At 35.0% G+C, this 19,815-nt stretch overlaps 1 protein-coding gene across 2 annotated transcripts in view; it reads left to right on the forward strand.

The window, feature by feature from the left end:
- The window catches only part of RDM4 (RNA-directed DNA methylation 4), a 47,161-nt gene extending 31,187 nt beyond the window's left edge, over positions 1–15,974 (forward strand). Inside the window, exons 6-10 of one of the 2 annotated variants that reach the window (XM_089998953.1) lie at positions 14,471–14,634; positions 14,733–14,848; positions 15,354–15,432; positions 15,576–15,649; positions 15,735–15,974. In XM_089998953.1, coding sequence (XP_089855079.1) covers positions 14,471–14,634; positions 14,733–14,848; positions 15,354–15,432; positions 15,576–15,649; positions 15,735–15,874 — 573 coding nt within the window. In that variant the 3' untranslated portion in view covers positions 15,875–15,974. Of the gene's footprint in view, positions 1–14,470; positions 14,635–14,732; positions 14,849–15,353; positions 15,433–15,503; positions 15,650–15,734 lie in introns of those variants that run through there. The other variant, XM_089998955.1, reaches the window with a different exon arrangement.
- The last annotated feature ends 3,841 nt before the right edge of the window (positions 15,975–19,815 follow it).

The following is a 19,815-nucleotide window of genomic DNA, read 5'->3' on the forward strand; positions in this document are numbered from 1 at the left end:
AATATTGGGATTTTTTTATAGTCTTACAAACCTTTTTGCACTTGGCCGTATCTTTTCTGTGGAGGTGTGTTGTAAACCAGAGCTAGGATTTCAAGATGCACAAATTCAATTGCTGAGCTCTATTAATTTCATTCACCATATTTTATTGAAAAAGAAAAAGTTCAGTATGCCATTAGACAATATATTACTGGTAGAACATTTATGACAATTGATAATTACCATCCCACCATGGTAAAGCACCTTTGACAGATGGCAGTTAAAGAGGATAAAGATGGTAATTTTAACTTGGAACCCTCTATGATTAGTTCTTACCCATAAACCCTAATTACCAGGGATAATTTCAGCTGTTTCTTCATTGAACCTTGGTAAAAAAATCATTACTACTTGGCTATCCCCAGTTTTAGAGTCCAAACTTATATTACACTCAGGGATACTGCTCCATAATCTTAGGAATGTGCCTCCATTTGAAAACCCTACTTCTAGGAGCTCTACCTAAAAACGAACTTATCATTACCCTGTTCTTCCTTAACCCTTTGGAAGTTATCTCAACACCCTCCTTGCTTATAGACTTCTGTGCGTGCCTTTACATATCCCATAGCCTTCCAAACCCATATTCAAATCTAGTCTTACCTATCCTAGCTAAAAGGCAAAAAATGTAAAATATGAAATATAAAATAATATATATTTATATATAACACCCCCTCAAACTTACGGTGTCACAACCAAAAGTTTGTTAAGGAGAAAATGAAATCTCAAGGATGGAAGACCTTTGGTGAAGAAATCTGCCAATTGATGCGTCGAGGTCACATATGGCAATGAAATGTCTTCTTAAAAAACTCTTCACAAGTATAATAATAATCCATCTCTATATATTTGGTTCTCTCATGAAATGTGTGATACATAATCTTGAAGGTTCCGCTATATGAACTCTCATGTCTTGTAATAGTTGCCTCAACCACAATAGTTCCGAAGTAGTAGTTGTCATAACCCGATACTCCACTTTGATCAATGATAGGGACACCTTTTGTTGCTTTTTGTACTTTCATAAAATCAGTGAATCATTTACAAGCATACAAAAATTTGTGGTTGAGCATGGTTCATTTGGGTATTCTCTCCATTAAGAATCAATATATGCAATTAAGTTTAGGGGAGAAGTAGAGGATAATAAAAGCCTTTTACTAATAGATGTGTTAATATATCTAACTATTTGTAATTCAACACTCATATAAATAATGATATGTGTATGTTTAAATTGACTGGTTGTGTGGTAATTGAAAGATAAGAACTCAAACTAATTGTTGATAAGGTGTTGGGTTCTCTAACGGTTCCCCATCATCACGCCTCATTTTGGCATTTATTATCATAGAAGTATCCACTCTTGTCATCTATTATTCGTGACTTGACAATAATATCTGCTGCAAACTTAGTTTGAGATAATAAGTAACTACGAAGAGAAAAGGCCATCTCAGTTCTGAAGAAATAACATAATTATCCTAAATTAGTCATTTGAAAGCTTTTTTAAAAACCATTTTAATATTATCTACTTCTCTTGTAACGACCCCAACTCATCCCCGTTGAAAAGTGAATTTTTTTATTTTTTTTTAAACAATTGCAGAAATCATATCCAGAGATTCGGTGCCTTACAGACATAACACAATTCAAACGACAAGGGATCTTACATTAACCATCAACCAAACTAAAATAACTTTATTCATCAATAATTCAAGTTTAAAAACATAATCAAATAAATATCCAAAATTATAGAGTCATACTGTCTCAAACAAAATATCACAAAGTAGTCACGCAACCTCGTAAGCCCCGTATAGCAGCTGTCCTGATCACTGGGCTTCAAGGTCTGTGAAAAACATAAAGCGCACAGCGTCAGAATCAAAGATCCTGCATACGAATTTCTCTAAAGATACAAATAGGCAAGAAAATCATAAATCAAATCCATGCAACATTTTTAGAGGAACATAACTATAACTATCTCATAATCTAGATAGTCATTCATACATTTAAGGACAATTATCATGCAACAACATTATATCACATGTAAAAGAACAGGTAAGGATGTATGAACTAATGCCGAAAAGTTATTATGCATAATATCAATGCACATGCATAACTTATTAACTTATTATCAGAGTTTTTTTATATGCATGTCCCTATTAAATGCACATAAATTTAGTTTCACTTTTCATTAAAACAAGTGGATACTCAAAATGGGCACAACAAATTCCCGAAGTTCATGATAGGTTCTCATAGTTTAACACATAATTTATATTTTATTACTGCGTTTCACACTTGGCTTTCAACCGATATCAAGAATCAATATCATCCATCAGAACATTAGAAATCAACATCTAATATCGGGATACTAGAGAAATCAATATTGACTGATGCCACTTTTTTGGTATACCAATAACAACAGTTGTGTCTACACACCACTCCAGGCAAAGTGGCAGAATCTCCCTAAAATCGTGGTCGGGAAGCAAACCACCATATCGGGTTCAGGGGGACAATCGCACACGGAGTTTTAGTATCCTCACGGTTTTCCAAAACCGCCATCCAGGATTCCCACATTGTGGAAGAGACATCCAGGAAGAGAACATTAATTACACTTTTTTTATCTTTTTTACCTTTTTATCAAAAGGCAGATTCTTTCCAAAAGATTAGTTTTGCAAATCAACATGCAAAATACAACACGAGACCTTTGCCCGATGGATTTTGCAATGCATAAAATAAAACTTAGAGCAACACATGTTTGTGGCTCATATGGCCTACAGTGGTTCATATCTGACCACTGGTGCATCTTATGCAAAAACTACCATCACACAATTATCCAAACGTGTCCAAAAATGCACATTAATTCATACACAATACGAATGTACATTAATAAACAATTTACATATGCATATAAACACATGCCTACAATATACGTTTTTATTTTCATGATTCATCTGATGCATATCATGTAAACGTTCACATGATCATGCTAATGCAACAACAATGTAAATTTCAGAATTTACGTGTTCACTATATGCATATTTAGGCCAGTATAATATTAAATTTCATGAGCATATGTAAACAACCACATCTTTACCAAATTCGGGCATGCTCGGGTTACCAATCAAAACATACCGGGTCCGAAGCTATGCTGCCTTGTACATGGGATAGCACTAAGATCTCATTGGCAATCGGTTGGGCTAGGCAAAACCATCTCAGCCCCAACCGACAACCATATGTTGTCTCATATTGATTTCTGCACATATGTGGTGTATTTTTATGACACTTAACCATATAAAAATTTTGTGACATTTTATGACACATGAACAGTCACATAAAAGCATGCATAATTAGTCACATAACATGTTTTTAGTAACCTTCATAAGGCATGATAGTCCTGTATAAGTGTGCATAATCGTCATATAGAAGCATGCATTATGTAACATTTTATAAAGCATGAACAGTTTTATCATGACATACATGAACTGTCACATGATTATGCGTTTAAGGAGCCTTATAATTTGTCATGTAATAGTCTGAAAATCAATTATATGATAGGTTGAAATTTTTGTTATGTAACAGGCTATAAATTGACTATATGACAGGCTGAAAATCTGCCATATATCAGGCCAAGAATTCGGTCATGCACAGGCCAAAAAATCAGTTATATAATAGGCCAAAAAAAATCAAACTTATGACGGTTCATGTGGCAACAACAAAACAAGTCACATTCAATCTAACCGTGGCAGTATAATCTTAACTTAGAGTTCAAGATGAAACTTTAAAGGTGGTTTTGATGTTGGCCTGAATGACATCAAACAAAGTTGGATAGGGGTCCTAGCCGATGACAATCGGCTGGGCAAAAACCCACTGACATCAGCCCCATTTCATCATATTATTATTATTTTTGTTTGTGTTTGAGTCTACCCCAGCTGACTGCAGTCGGCTGGGGTGTACCACATGAGATCTGCCCAGTTGACTGCAGTCAGCTGGGCTTGACAGGCTTAGAAACTGCTTAGCCGACTGCAGTCGACTGGGCATGACAGATTATAAAATATGCTCAGTTGGTTGGGCATATCAGTGTCCCGTATTTTTTTTTTAACCCTGCCTAGCTGACTGGGCGTGTGTACTGGAGAAACTGCTCAGCCGACTGCTGTCGACTTGGCTGTTCACGGTCCATAAAAAAAACTGTTTTGAAATAAATTTGAAAATCAATCCTAAAACCAGAATTTACGAAATTTGGGTTTTGGTGACACTATGTGCAACAAGAACAGTCTTATATCATGCATTAAACATTTATATTAATATGTTATATGACCAATCCGAACACTTGTGATGCCACAGGCCGAAAACTAGTCATATACAGGCCAAGAACCGACCATATAACAGGCCAAAATTTTAGTCATGTGCAGGCGCCATAAATCAGCTACATGACAGGCCAAAATTGTAGTAATGTAATAGGCAAAAGTCTGTCATGTAACCTGCAAAAAATCTGGCTATGTGACATGCTGAAAATCTGTCACATAACAGGCCAAAAATTCAGTCATTCACATCCGCAGATTTGGACCAGATCTGCACGTCTGTGAGGTTCGTCAGATCTGTCCAGATTTGTTCACCATTGCAGTGGGCAGATCTGTCCCTGCACATGGTAGGACAGATCTGCCCTTGTGAACAGTGGAACAAATCTAACTATATACACCCAAAACCGAAACATTGTGCACAGGCTAAAAGAATAAAACTTATGGACTGTTTTAATATTTCATATATATATATATATACCTAGTAAAATTGGATTCTCATTATTTTCTTCTTTTTCCATTCCACTAAAAACATTACATAAACCTCAGCTATGCTATTTCTCCTCATTTGAATCAAGAGAGAAGCCCGTACCTTTGTTTGGAGTTTAAAAAATACCAAAAAATATTGGATGACCGGAGAAGAAGAAAGATTTCTTCCTCCTTTTTCTTTCCTCCTCTCTCTCTCTCTCTCTCTCTCTCTCTCTCTCTTCCTTTTTTTTTTGAATTTTTATAATGGGGGGCCCTCTAGAGGGTGATGCCTGTTAAAATGTAAACTGTAATGCATATAATACATATATATTATTTAATATTATTATTATATTTTTCTTTTTATTATTTTCTTTTTCTATTTTCCTTTATTTTCTTTTTTAGCATCTAGTTCAATAGGAACTAGATATTTGATCCAGACAAGTTTATGTTGGAACTTGACTGAGCAATAGTTGTTGGACTCTAGTCTAACGGCTATAATAAGAGGCGTTGGACTAGAGTCCAACGTCTCTTTTGGAGAGCTCAAAATGAGCTCTCCTCTCTCTTCCACTTTTTTGTATATATAGGGGTGAACCCCTTCAATGTAAGAGATAATGCTTCTTAAGCATTTTGTGCATGAATAAAGTATTATTTATTTTTCAAGTGTTCTTCCTTTTATACCCTTTCAAGGGTCATGCTTGTAGTGTCTTCAATACACACTTGTTTGTGAGTTATTCGTGCATTTGTGGAAGACCATCATTTCATTACATGGTATCAAAGCTACGGAATCCTTAGATCTTGAAGTGCTTCCACCTCGATTTTTGTAGCACATTTACAAAAAGGTGTTTCATCACTTTGTTCTTAGCTTAAGAAAAATTGTTTGGAGAAAGGACTTGTGCTACAAAAAATGGTTTTGTATCCTCTCTCTTATTCCCTTGTCTACTCTTTTTCTTTCTTTCTCTCATCCTATCTATTTCTCTCTTACCCTTGTAAAAGATGGATGACAATGATAAGATCACCATCATTCCTATGAAGCTAAATGATACTATGTAATGTGGGCTTCGATTATGAAGCACCACATTTGAGGAAAAGGTTTATGGGGTATAGTGGATGGTTCTGATTCGGAATCTAAACTATCTCTTACCAAGAAAGATGGTGATAAAGAGGTTTCTCTAACAGAGGAAGAGAGTAAGGCGTTAGCCACTTATGAAAGGAAATGGAAAGAGTGGAGGATAGGATATGCAAAAATTATGTCATGGCTAATCAATAGCGTAAACATTAAAAAATGCTCTAGTCTAGCTAAGTTTGAGCATGCCGATAAGGCTTGGGAATACCTCAAAAACATGTATTCCCTTAAAAATATTGCACATGTGTGCAATTTACACGACAAAGTTCGGATAATGACTGAAAAAGATAAAACTATTTAAGAATATTACAATGAGTTGTCCGAACTTTGGGAAGAGTTGGATCTTCTTGAGCTCAAATGGCATTGTGCTGAAGATATCGAGTTTCGCCAAAAGCAACTCGATATGGAACATTTCTATCAATTTTTGAATGGTCTAAGGCTGGAGTTTGAATCCACCAAATCAGCCATTTTACATCGTAGAAAAAATTGTTCTATTGTTGATACTATAGAAGAGCTCATTATGGAGGAAAATAGACTTAGAAAAAGTACTCCAAAAGTTGATGATGACTTAGTTTTAGCTGTGTCTAGATCGAAGAATCATATTCGTACTTACAAGCCGCCTCATTTTGGAAGGCAAAACGGTGACTTTGATAAAAGAAAAGTCATTTGTCATCATTTTCATGAACTTGTATCTATAGGCCTCAATGTCCAAAGTTAAAAAGAAGAGAAGAAAGAAGAGTTGCATTTGTTGAATCCGAGTGAAAAGATCAAGATGCACCTGTATCTATGGCTCAACTTATGAAAATCCTTCAGCCTCTTCTCAAAGGGGTATCCTCCTCAACTGGAGCGGTTGTTGCATCTTTCTCCGGTCCAGGTAACTTTCTTTGGCTTTAAGATTCTGGTGCTTCTTTTCACATGACCCCAAATGTTAATAGTCTATCCGAATGCCTTAAAAACAACTCAAGTGTGTCAAAAGTTTTTACAGCCGATGGCACATCTCTTGAAGTAAAATGAATAAGATGTTTTAAAAATCTTCAAAAATCTAAAAAAAAAATTATCCCAGAAGTTAGATCCCTAAACTTAATTTGAATATCTTATTTATCTCGCAAATATCTGACTATGAATGTAATATTTCCTTCTCTTCTCATGGTTGTTGGGTACAGGATCGCCAGTGAGGGAAGCTGATTGGGAAAGACTATAGAGAAGGAGGACTCTATTACATGAACTTTTTGGAATTACCCAAGAATGCATTTTGTTATAATGTTCAGAAATTAGAATTGGATTTATGGCACAAAAGACTTGGCCATCCTCATATGTCTAAAATTTAATATTTTCCAAGTTTGAAAAAATTTTGTAATTCTGAAAATTTTTCTTGTAAAGACTGCATTCTTGGCAAAATGAAAAGGTTACCATTTCTTAGTAGAACTTTTGTTTCTTCACGACCACTTGAGTTAATACATTCGGATGTTTGGGGCCCCGCACCAGTTATTTCCAAAGGTGGTTATATATATTGTCATTTTTGTTGATGACTTTTCTAGACATACTTAGATTTATTTTCTTAAACATAAATCTGAAGTCTTTGCTAACTTCTAAATATTTCATAAAATGGTTAAAAATAAGTTTCAAAATGATATTTTCATTTTTCGCACTGATTTATAGGGTGAGTTTATATCCAACGAATTCAAAGACTATCTCAATTTACATGGTATTATGTATCAAAGATCATGTCCACACACTCCACAGCAGAATGGCCTAGCCGAATGCAAACATCGGCACATTATGGAAACTGCTAGGACCTTGCTAATTACAAATCAGGTTTCAAAAAGTTTTTGGGCTGAGGTTGTCCTAACTGCCACCTACCTCATCAATAGGATACCATCTTTCTCATTAAAGAATACAACTCCAATAGAAAAACTTGTTAATTTAACTTCAGATTATTCTAAATTAAGAGTCTTTAGATGCAAATGTTTTGTTTTCACCAACAAAAATGACAAACTCTCTCCTCGTGCAATCTCATGTGCCTTTTTAGGATATGTTGATAATAAAAAAGGCTACAAGTGTTTCGGTTTTCAAAATGACAAATTATATGTGTCAAGAAATGTATCCTTTTTTTTAAAAGAAAGCTTCTTTGAATTTGAAAAATCCATGGATGTCACTGAATACTCGTTTTTAATTTATCCAACTTCAAAATTCAATGAATGTGATTTTGAATGTGACCTTGACAATGATCAAAGTCCTATTGCTCTTGAAAATGATGATAATGAAGAGCAAATCCATAAGGATGTTAGTCTACAATATTCAAGACGTAGAGAGCAAAATCTTTCATGTGCATTACAAAAATACTCCAAAGTTCCATCCAGAAGAACATCTAGAATCTCTAGACCTCCTGACAAATTTGTCTTACGAATCTTTTTCACCCACATATAGGGTAGTCATTACATTAATACTATCATATGTTGAACCATCATCCTAGTCTCAAGCCAAAAATCATATAGAATGGATAGAAGCCATGAAAATAGAATTGGATGCATTAGAAAAGGCCAACACCTAGACGATCCAAGATATCCCTCCATGTAAGAAACCTATAGGTTGTAGGTGAGTATACAAAAAACCAAAAGTGATGGGACTTTGGAAAGATATAAGGCCCGTTTAGTGGAAAAAGGATATGTCCAAGAGTATGATATCGATTATGAAGAAACATTTGCTCCTATGGCCCGTATGACCACTTTTAGAACTTTAATAGCCTTGGCCTCTATTAGAAAATGACCTATCTTTCAATTAGATGTCAAAAATGTTTTTCTGAATGGGAATCTCATTGAAGAAGTATACATGAAAGCCCTGCCCGGTATTAGTATCCCTAAGGGTAAAGCTTTTCGTCTAGAAAAGACTCTTTATGGTCTTAAACAGTCTCCAAAAGCCTGGTATGACTGATTTAGTCATGTTATGTTTGATATTGGTTTTCAATCTTGTTTAACTGACACTGCTTTGTTTGTTAAGAAATCTAATGCAGGCATCATTATTCTTCTTCTCTATGTGGATGATATGATCATCACCGGAGGCGATAAACAGGGAGTTGCAAATATCAAATCTCTTCTTAAAACTCACTTTGAAATGATTGATTTAGGTTTATTAAGATATTTTTTAGGCATTGAAGTTGATTATTCTCCTCGGGGGTATTTGATATCTAAATCTAAATTTGCTCTTGATATTGTTTTCAGGTTTGGAATTACAAATGATAAAAAAGTGGACACTCTAGAAGTTGTGAATGTTAAAATGAAAATTGATGATGGAGAACTTCTTGATGATCCTACTCCTTATAGACAGCTTATTGGAGTTCTTTCTTATCTTTTCATTACTAGGCCAGATATAGCTCATGCGGTTTATACAACCAGTCAGTTTTAGCATGCTCCCACCTTTGTGCATATGGGAGCAGTTTTGCGTATTATTAGATTCTTAAAATCCTCTCTTTCACGATGACTCTTCTTGCTTGCTTCATCTTCATTTAATTTAATTGCATGTATTGATGCTGACCGGGAAGGTGATCCCAATAATAGGCACTCAACTACTAGTTTTTTTGTGTTCCTAGGTGAAGCCTTAATTTCGTGGAGGTGCAAGAAGCAACAGATCTCTCTTTCCTCCACCGAAGTTGAATACAGAGCCATGGCAACCACCACTATGGAGGTTGTTTGGCTCAGACAATTGCTAGTGGATATGGGAGCTGAAGCAATGCAAACTTCAAAGATGTGTTGTGACAACAAAAGTGTGATCTACATTGCAAGCAACCAGACATTCCATGAGCACACTAAACACATTGAGATGGACTGTCACTATGTCATAGATAAATACTTGCATAGAACCATTGATCTGCCATATGTTACATCAGAATATCATTAGCAAACTTCTTCACCAAGCCTCTCGTTGCTCCTAGATTTCACTTCTTCGACAAACTTTCGCTCATTGTACCATAAGTTTGAGGGGGAGTGTTAAAATGTAAATTGTAATACATATAATACATATATATTATTTAATATTATTATTATATTTTTCCTTTTATTATTTTCTTTTTCTAGTTTCCTTTATTTTCTTTTTTAGCATCTAGTTCAATAGGAACTAGATATTTTGGAACTTGACTGTGCAATAACTGTTGGACTAGAGTCCAACAGCTATAGTAAGTCATTGGACTAGAGTCCAACGTCTCTTTTGGAGAGCTCAAAATGAGCTCTCCTCTCTCTTCCACTTTTTTGTATGTATAGGGGTGAACCCCTTCAATGTAAGAAATAATGCTTCGCATTTTGTACATGAATAAAGTATTATTTATTTTTCAAGTGTTCTTCCTTTTATACCCTTTCAAGGGTCATGCTTGTAGTGTCTCTGATAGACACTTGTTTGTGAGTTATTTGTGCATTTGTGGAAGACCACCATTTCATTACAACGCCCCTCCCCCCCCCTCTTTGGAATCCCATATGGGTTGGAGATAGAGCTTTCCCATATGAGACTCTATCTCCAACCTCTTTTCCTAATCCCATTCAAAGATTTTTGTTGACTTTTCTAACTTCTACTTCTTTCTTTTTTTTCTTTACTTATTTGCTTTCTTTCTTGTTTACCCAACCAAATTGGGCTCTTTTAGAGACCCCACCATTTGGTAACTACTTTATTAACAAAAATTCAGAATTAATTAATTTTTAATATTAATTTAATTAATTAATAAATATCCAAAAAAATTCAAAAGGTGCCTTGTCCCTCTATGAGTCTTTTTAACTCTAATTTTCTTTAAATTAAACCTTTATACTGAATTTAAAGCTTTAATTTCGTTGGACATGGATTTTGGATCTAGATCTGGATCTAAGATCCAAATTCATATCCAATATCCATATGGATCCTGAACTGGTTAAGATCCTAATTAATATGGGTCTTAGAATGATGCCAAATTTGTATTAACTTGGATCATATGGATCGGATCGGATCGGATATGATCCAACCCAGACCTGGTCTCATTGAGACGGTTTTTTTTTAAAAAAAAATGAGATTTTCGAGCCAACCGTAGCCCGAATTCAGGAAAATAAGATATTGTTGAATTTAGCATTTCGAGGCACATCTAATGATGTATAACTTGAAATTCGCCTTCGAATTTTGCTTGAATTTAACCCGAATTTTGCTTGATTTTAAAGGTCAAAAATAAAAGTTTTTATCATATCTTGTTTGGCCCGTTTAGGTATTGTCAATGAGACCTGGGCCAAACCCAAACTCAATGGACGCCACCTAAATTTGAGGATTTATCGATTTTTCTACAACACTTAGCCAAAATCTCAAAAGTCTTTGAATTTAACTAAATGTAAAAACACACGATATACCAGGAGAAAGTGTAGCTACACAACATAGAGTCTTAATTTTAGATCTTAGAATTAGACAATGCCGCAAAAGGGATAGACATAGGATAGATCCTAGAATTAAGTGGTGGGCACTGAAAGGAGCTAAACAAGGAATGTTTGTAGAGCAGGTAGTTAAGGAAGTTGATTGGTGTCTCGAGGAGGATTCAGAATCAATGTGGAATAAGATAGCGGGTGGTATGAGAAAAGTAGCTAAGGAGGTATTGGGTGAGTCTAAAGGCGGTGCACCACTAGGTAAGGATACATCATGGTGGAACGAGGATGTCAAATTAGCTATTAAGGTTAAAGAGAGAGTGTTATAGAAATCTAAGTAAGAGTCGTGATAATGAGAATTTGGAGAAGTATATGATAGCAAAGAAGGAAGCTAAAAAAGTTGTTCGAAACGCGAGGGCTAAGGTATATAAGGAGGTTTATGACAAGTTGGATACCAAAGAAGGCGAGAAGGATATTTATAGGCTTGCAAAGATGAGAGATAGGAAATCGAAGGATTTGGGTATGGTTAGATGTATCAAAGATGAAACGCAAAGGGTTTTAGTCAAAGATGAGGAGATTAAGGAGAGATGGAAAGATTATTTTGATAAGCTATTTAATGATAGTCATGCTCAAGATCTTGGAGACTTCTCCATTCCTTTTCATGAGATAAATCGTGACTTCATGCGCAAGATTCAAAAGAAAGAAATTGCAGAGGCTTTGAAGAAAATGAAATCAAGAAGGGCAGTTGGCCCAGATGGTATACCTATCGAGGCTTGGAAATGCTTGGGAGAGAAAGGTTTAGAATGGTTGACAAATCTTTTTAACTTGATTTGGCGAACAAATAAGATGCCTAATGAGTGGAGGAAGAGTACTTTGGTGCCTTTATATAAGAATAAGGGTGATATACAAGATTGCACAAACTATCGTGGTATAAAACTCATGAGTCATACTATGAAACTTTGGGAGAGGGTGATTGAGTCTAGGTTGAGGAAGGTTGTCATGATATCGGAGAATCAATTTGGTTTTATGCCTGGAAGATCAACTATGGAAGCTATACATCTTCTTAGACAACTTATTGAAAGATATAGAGAGAGGAACAAAGATTTGCATATGGTTTTTATTGATTTAGAGAAGGCATACGATAGAGTACCTAGGGACGTTCTCTGGTGGACAATAATGAAGAAAGGTGTTTCTCTCAAGTACATTAGTATAATTAAAGATATGTATGAAGGAGTAGTAACCAATGTCCGCACTTGTGGAGGGGTGACAACCAATTTTCCGATAACGGTTGGGTTACATCAAGGATCTGCTTTAAGCCCTTTCCTATTTGCGATAGTGATGGATGAGCTTACGAGATCAATTCAAGAAAATGTACCGTGGTGTATGTTGTTTGCTGATGATATTGTTTTGATTGATGAGTCTAGAGCTGGGGTTAATGCTAAGTTAGAATTATGGAGACAGACATTGGAAGCTAGAGGTTTTAAGTTGAGTAAGAGTAAGACTAAATATATGGAATGTCGGTTTAGTAAGCAACGAAGTAGTGATGGGAGTGTAGTGAAGCTTGGTGAGCAAGATATACCGGTGAATGATTATTTCAAATATTTGGGATCCATCATTCAAAAGTATGGAGAAATTGATGGAGATGTAAATCATAGGATAAAGGTTGGGTGGATGAAATGGAAAAGTGCTATTGGAGTGCTGTGCGATCGTAGAATGCCATTGCGGTTGAAGGGAAAGTTTTATAGGACGACTATTAGACCCGCTTTACTATATGGTACGGAATATTGGGCTGCCAAGAGACATCATATTCAAAAAATGAGTGTAGCTGAGATGCGGATGCTTAGATGGATGTGTGGAAATACAATAAAAGATAAGATTCGGAACGAAGAGATACGTAAGAAGGTAGGTGTTGCACCCATTGAAAATAAGATGCGAGAGAATCGTTTACGGTGGTTTGGACATATTCGGCGAAGGCCTAATGATGCTCCAGTTAGAAGGTTGGAGAAATGGGAAAATATATTAGTTAAAAGAGGTCGGGGTAGGCCTAGGAAGACTTGGATGGAGATGATAGGAAAGGATATGAATGCTTTGAACCTCACCGAGGACATGGCGTTGGATAGAAATGATTGGAGGAAAAGGATTCATGTGGAAGACCCAAAATGAATTTCTTTTTTGGTTCATATCGCTGACCCCAATTGTTTTGGGATGAAGGCGTAGTTGTTGTTGTTTGTTGTTGTTGTAAAAACACACGATATTACATCTCTTTTATCTTTTCTCGATGATAATCATGTCATTTAAGTATAGTAGCTAAATGATGTGCATCAAAATTCTTAATAAGCAAAGCAATGTTAGTAAAACAAGACTTGAAACCAAGTTTTTTCATCAAACCGCCAAATATATCATTAGGCTTTTGGGTTTTGTTTTAAGCCATGTAAAGCTTTGCATAAACAAAAAAGCTTACCTTTAGAGAGGTCTAGACTTAGTGGGGCCTCCATGTGCACTTCCCAGAGTTACTAGTCGAGGAAGCGGGAGCGGGAAGCTATACGGGAAGCGGGAGCGGGAAGTGAGGCACTTTCAAAAATTTAGGAAGCGTGGAAGCGTGGGACCACTTAGAAGAAAATTATGAACCGTCTCGGAAGCGACCTAGGAAGCGAACCGGAAGCGAGGGGGAAGAGTGGGGGAAGCGCGCTTCCCAAAAAAAGGGAGGACGCTTCCCCACGCGTTTCGGAAGCACGACATTTCGCGCTTCCGAAGCGCGTATCGGGGAAGCGCGCTTCCCCTTACGCCTAGGCGCTTCTGGTAACTCTGGCACTTCCTCATTTAAATCACCATTAAGGAAAGCATACTGAGCAGTGACTGATAAGATGCTTGCCATTCTTGTTCTCAGCGAGAAATCCAAATAATTGTGGATATATGATCTCAATGCTCATAGGATCTTTATGGAGACTGTTTTGTAATTGGATGTTTTTTAACCAACATTATTAGAACTTTAATCCCTTTATGCTCATTTTCTGTATTTCTGCCATACCTATGTATAATTTTCCTTTTTTCTTCTGTGATTACTGATTTTTTCTGTTTCCTTTTGGGATTCCTGATTTTACTAATGTTATCTTCTACTGATGGTAAGCTAGAGCAGACTTTGGTAAGAAAATAAAAAAGTGCCCATAGAGATGTGCAACTTGTTTCGTCAGCATGCTGTTTTGTGTTTCTCCCAGGATCTTTCAAAAACTGCCCGATTTGAACAAATATGGAAGAGCCGCCGTAAAGGATCCAAAGAGCAAAATGATGATGGTTCAGTGCACAACCACTGTCAACTCTATGATATTGTACGTGTTGATGATGAGGAAATGCATGACATTTCAATGCAAGAGGAGAGTAGGTAATCTGGGAAATATTATTCTACATTGTCTATTTTTATATTTTTAGAACATGGGTTACCACCTCCAATTGTTGCAATTAGAACCAGTTTTTATGCAGGACTGCCTCCTCAGATTGTAACGAGATGCTTAGTTACCTTCCCTTGTTAAGGGAGTTTATTCCTTCTGCTGCTAAAGAAATTGAAGCTGACATAATGGCATATGCATCAAACCAAGGTCCTTTCCATCCTTCCAAAATCCTACACGTAGTGCTGTCAAAATTTTTGAGTAGTACCTAACTTAATCCTTCAGAATATCAGAAGTTTTTTGGTTTTCTTTTTGCAATAGGTTCAATTTAACATGAATTCCTTCCAGACTTTTACTTAGAAATTGCTTGGCATTGGTTTTCAACTGAAGAAATAAACCCAGTATTTGTCCAGGTGCAGTTACAGTTTGAATACGTATAAGTATTTAACATTGTTATTCATCTTGTTGAGAATAGCACCCATGTGTCAGGTGTTTTCTGCCTTTCATCTTTGTAACGTGTATGTATCTGGATGGCTGAGGATCTTAGTGTGTTCCCTTCCTTTTCAGAACATCTTGTGTACGTCAAAGGCCTCTACCTTGGTTAAGCAATCAACTACCAAGATGCAGTGCCACATTTAAAAGTTGTGTGCGTCTGTGAGGAAGGGATGATTTATTTATTGCTTTGTGTAACGCTAACATCTCCAATGGCTGACAGATGATTATGAATATGATCTTTATACTGTAGAGGACGATGCAAAATTAGACTACCACGATGCTTCTTGCAGTTATCCTCTGTAAGAAACTCCCACTACCCCCCTCCCTCTCTCTCTCTCTCTCTAAAATGTGTATCTGCTATCTACTTCAGGGATCAAGTTGAGGATGATGATTTTTTCTATGACAATCCACTGGGCTCTGACTATGAAACTGTCTGATTCAGGGTTCAAGTCGAGGATGATGACTTTTGCTATGACAAGCCACTGGGCTCTGACTATGAAACGGACGATTCAAATGGTAGTTGCATAATCATTTCTATTAATCTGATGTCCTGCCACTTGAAACAGCTGTTTACTTACGTTTTCAAGTGCATGGTCTGCAGCTGAAGACAACCCCCTATTTGATTATCCTGACGAACCATCAGAGGATGAATATGGCAGTAATGATACTTCATGCCCTTCAGAAGATTCTGACGGTGTTAATGACCGAGAGGATAGTGATGATGACTACTATGGTGGGTAAAAGGAATTTGTTAGATTCAAATATTGATGAGGATATCTTGTATCTCAATTGCCAACTCAGTTTCTGCTGTCGAGAAAGATATTTACTCAGTTTCACCGAAGGTTGTAAGTATCGTATCATTACCTGTATCGGTCGGGCCCAAAGTTACACTGTATCATATCGTACTTATTGTAAAATTTTAATAAAAAAAATTACAAAAAAATCAAAAAAATAGAAAAAAATAGAAAAAATTAGCATAAATTATAAAAAATTATGTCATATAAAACACTGATGAATTGCACAAAATACAACCATAAATTCACATATGAAGACAACTACATAATTTAAGTTAATAGCAAACCATGCAACTGATAAGTGATAACTGACAATATAAATAAAAGACAACTGTATAATTTAAATTTTAAACACAATCAAAGCCATACATTTAACCAATAAAAAATTCATGATAACTAAAAACATTACATTTAACCAACCTCTTACATGCCAATCTTCATTTCTAAAGTTCTAAAACTCTAAAGTTAAACTATAAAGATACTAAAACTAAATTATTTTCTAGGATCATAGTATTTTCTCAGTTCTACATTCAATTGTCGTTCGATGATCTTTTTATGTTGGGCATTTTTTTTTGCAAGTGGGTCATCATCATCATCATCTTCAGAATCTGGAGTAATGGTTGGAAGTGCTTCATTTTTGTATTTTTGCAAAATTCTCCTTTGAGTTTTTTTTATTTCAGCAACAACATCAGCACAAAAAATTGCAGAATAAATGGAGAATGGCATTGACGCACATTTTGATCTTGACTTGCAATATGTTGCTTAAATCTATGCAACCCACCTTTAATAATAACACTACAAAACAAACATCTCAAATTCAATGGTAATCCTAGTCGTGGTACATCATAATACTTCTGCAGGATCATCAACGTGAAGACGACATCGAAATCTAAAATAAAACAAAATCAATTAAAAAACTCAATAAAAAGTAAAAAATAAAAAAGCATTAACACACATTTTTTCAAAAACACTCAATAAAAAACCAAGAATAGTGATTTTATATATTAACCCACTTGAGTGAAAAAAATGATGAAAATGCATTCTTAATAAAATCGCAAAAGCCCTCTCTCTTATGCACGAATCAGCCCCAAAATTGATCTTACTGAACTTAGAGTGTGTGGGTTCCCTTCTAACGAACTCTAGACGTATGAAAAACTTTTAAACCCAAAATAAAAAAAGACAACTTTCGATTTTTTTTAAATGTGGCAACACTGCATCATACGATACATGAGTGTACCGCACGATACACCCGATATGGATACGTTATATATCGCAAAAAACAAAAGTAACGATGTGTATACAACCATGGTTTCACCTATTTTTTTGTATTCATATCCAATCTATTATGAAAATGTCCATGCTATGGGTTGTTAATTACATGAGTTGTTTTGGAGGAACCTTATTGTCAATTGGCCATAGTTGATGCGCTGCCAAATACTGTCTGCATTTGTAAAACTTTCTTCATTTTGTTCAAAAGGTACTCTCTTATTGAACTCCTTAAGAGAGCACAATTTCATAAAAAGTGCTGATCCTGAAACAAATGTCTCCTTAAGAAATCATTTTCCTCAACACCAACCAGCATTTTGTTTGTAGCAGAGGGCCTAATTCACTCCAGAAGAATCACTTGGCCTGCAGAGCAAGAAGATATTGGCCAATTCATGATCAACTGGGGCTTATCATGTGGCAAGAATTAGCATAGATCTGAAGAATGATCAATTAAAAATGAAGAAAGTTGGATCTATAGCCATGGCAGGATTTATGGAATTTCTCTGAAATTCTGGAATCGGTTTATCATGCTGGATGCACTGGGTGGATGTCTACACTTTTATTGATCAATGTTGTTTAAGTCTCCAAATTTAGATTTTAGCTGTGGATAGAGTTCTAAGAATGAGTCCCCAAATAGAGGACAAATTAACATGGTAAATCACATGAATGTGTTTTATGCATATGTGCATGATTTTCTGCTTTGCATTTTGTCGTGTACATCTTTTGTGTTTATTAGACATTACATTGCCATCATGTGTAAAACATACAAAAGTAATTCTGAAAATGATCATACTTTATGGGTAATTTGACCCTGTTCTTTAAAAATCTTACAATTTTTTATATTCTCTTGATGTCTAAAATCATAAATATTTGACATTGTTAGGACCATTTTACCCTTTGCAATTGCGAATTTAGGTTTTTTGCGATAAAATTGTACCAACCATCGGACAACACCCACTTAAATACAGAATAAAAGTTTTTTTATACGAATTTAGATCTCATGAACTCGCATAAATTTATTTGTGAAATTTTGGTGAAATTGAAACCATAAAAATCGTAAATATCTTGCTCTTTCACATATAATAAAATATTTTGCATAAATATATTTGCAAAACATCTCATAAATATCTTATTGTTTTGCATATATGTTTCGAAATCACATAAATTTATGTGTGAAACACTTATCACTAATTTTGCAAATAGCTTACTTTTTTGCATATATAGCGTGCTCTTGCATGAAGTTAATTGTGAATCTCTAGATATTGCAAATACCTCACTTAAATATTTTTGAAACTATAACAAATATGTGATATTTTTTATTTTTGTTAATTTTAAAATCATATATAAATCCGCAGTGGTCTCTAACCCGCTTATTTTCGTATAATTTAAAGGTTTTTTTGTCTTTTCTGCTCAACCAGTGGTACCCAACCTACTTTCTTTTCGACAACTAATTTCGGCAACTATTTTCAACTCATTTGCATATATCATACTTATTTGCATATACGTTTTAAAATCTCGTGAAGTATATTTGCAAAAATTCTACTGATCGGCAAAAATCGGGCAGTTTTGGAAAACTATTTCTTTATGTATAGACAAGTAAATATGATTAACATAAAACTAAATAGAGCTAGTTTGCACGAAATGAGATAACTTGAAGTTTAACAATTACAAAGTTGTATTCAATATATGAGCTTCATTACAATGTTATAGTCAAAGTTTAACTTGATCATTAAATTACAAAGTTTAACTTGATCCGTATGCTTTTTCATTGCCTTTCGCACTCTTAGAAATCCTTTTTTTCATGTGCTTGTAGAACTTGGATCATACAATTCCTTATATATGTGACATCTTGCTGGAAATAACCTTTTATTAGCAAACAACTAACTACAACAAACATCTCAAACTAGTAAACAACGGACATATAAATACATACCTATGTGAAGTTTAATCTTTAGTTCTTGCCCAAGTATTGCAAATACTGTATGACAAATATACGATAATCATACTTATAAAATGAGAAAATTCCAAGTAAAAATATGTACATGTGAGTTAACAAACAATTGCAAAGTAATTATCCATTCTCTTGTTGAGGAATACCCTCAATCCTCTACGTTGTTCAATCTTTCTAACACTCAAACCCAAATTACAGTAAAAAAATTAACCTGCATCGTATATACACGAAAAAGAGATAACAAACATAAAAAAAAGGGAGATAACAAGCATACATAAAAAATTGGGAGTATATTATTAAGTTATGTTATTATCATGTTTTTTGAGGTTTTTATCTACTAAATATGTATTCGGCATAAAAATGTACAACCTGAAGTCCTTTTTCTTTATGTCCATTTTCAAATAACCCAATGTTTGTTGCCCCAGTTGAAAAGAATTAAGAGTTGTAATATAAATCTAGTGTAATGTTGTTGTGCATATGAAAAATTATATATAAATATGCAAAGTAGTGTAAAAACATTTATGAAGTTACAACGACAACGATATATCTTTGTTAGTCTTTGTGAACAAAATTGATTTGTATTTATAAAGTTACATCAATTTATATCGTTGAATTATTCGCGATTTGTTCTTACTAAGTCTATACATCGTGTGGCTTTGTTTATGAACGAT

Source organism: Nuphar pumila, chromosome 3 (genome assembly GCF_984573655.1).
Source record: "Nuphar pumila chromosome 3, dmNupPumi1.hap1.1, whole genome shotgun sequence".
Classification (NCBI taxonomy): Eukaryota; Viridiplantae; Streptophyta; class Magnoliopsida; order Nymphaeales; family Nymphaeaceae; genus Nuphar; species Nuphar pumila.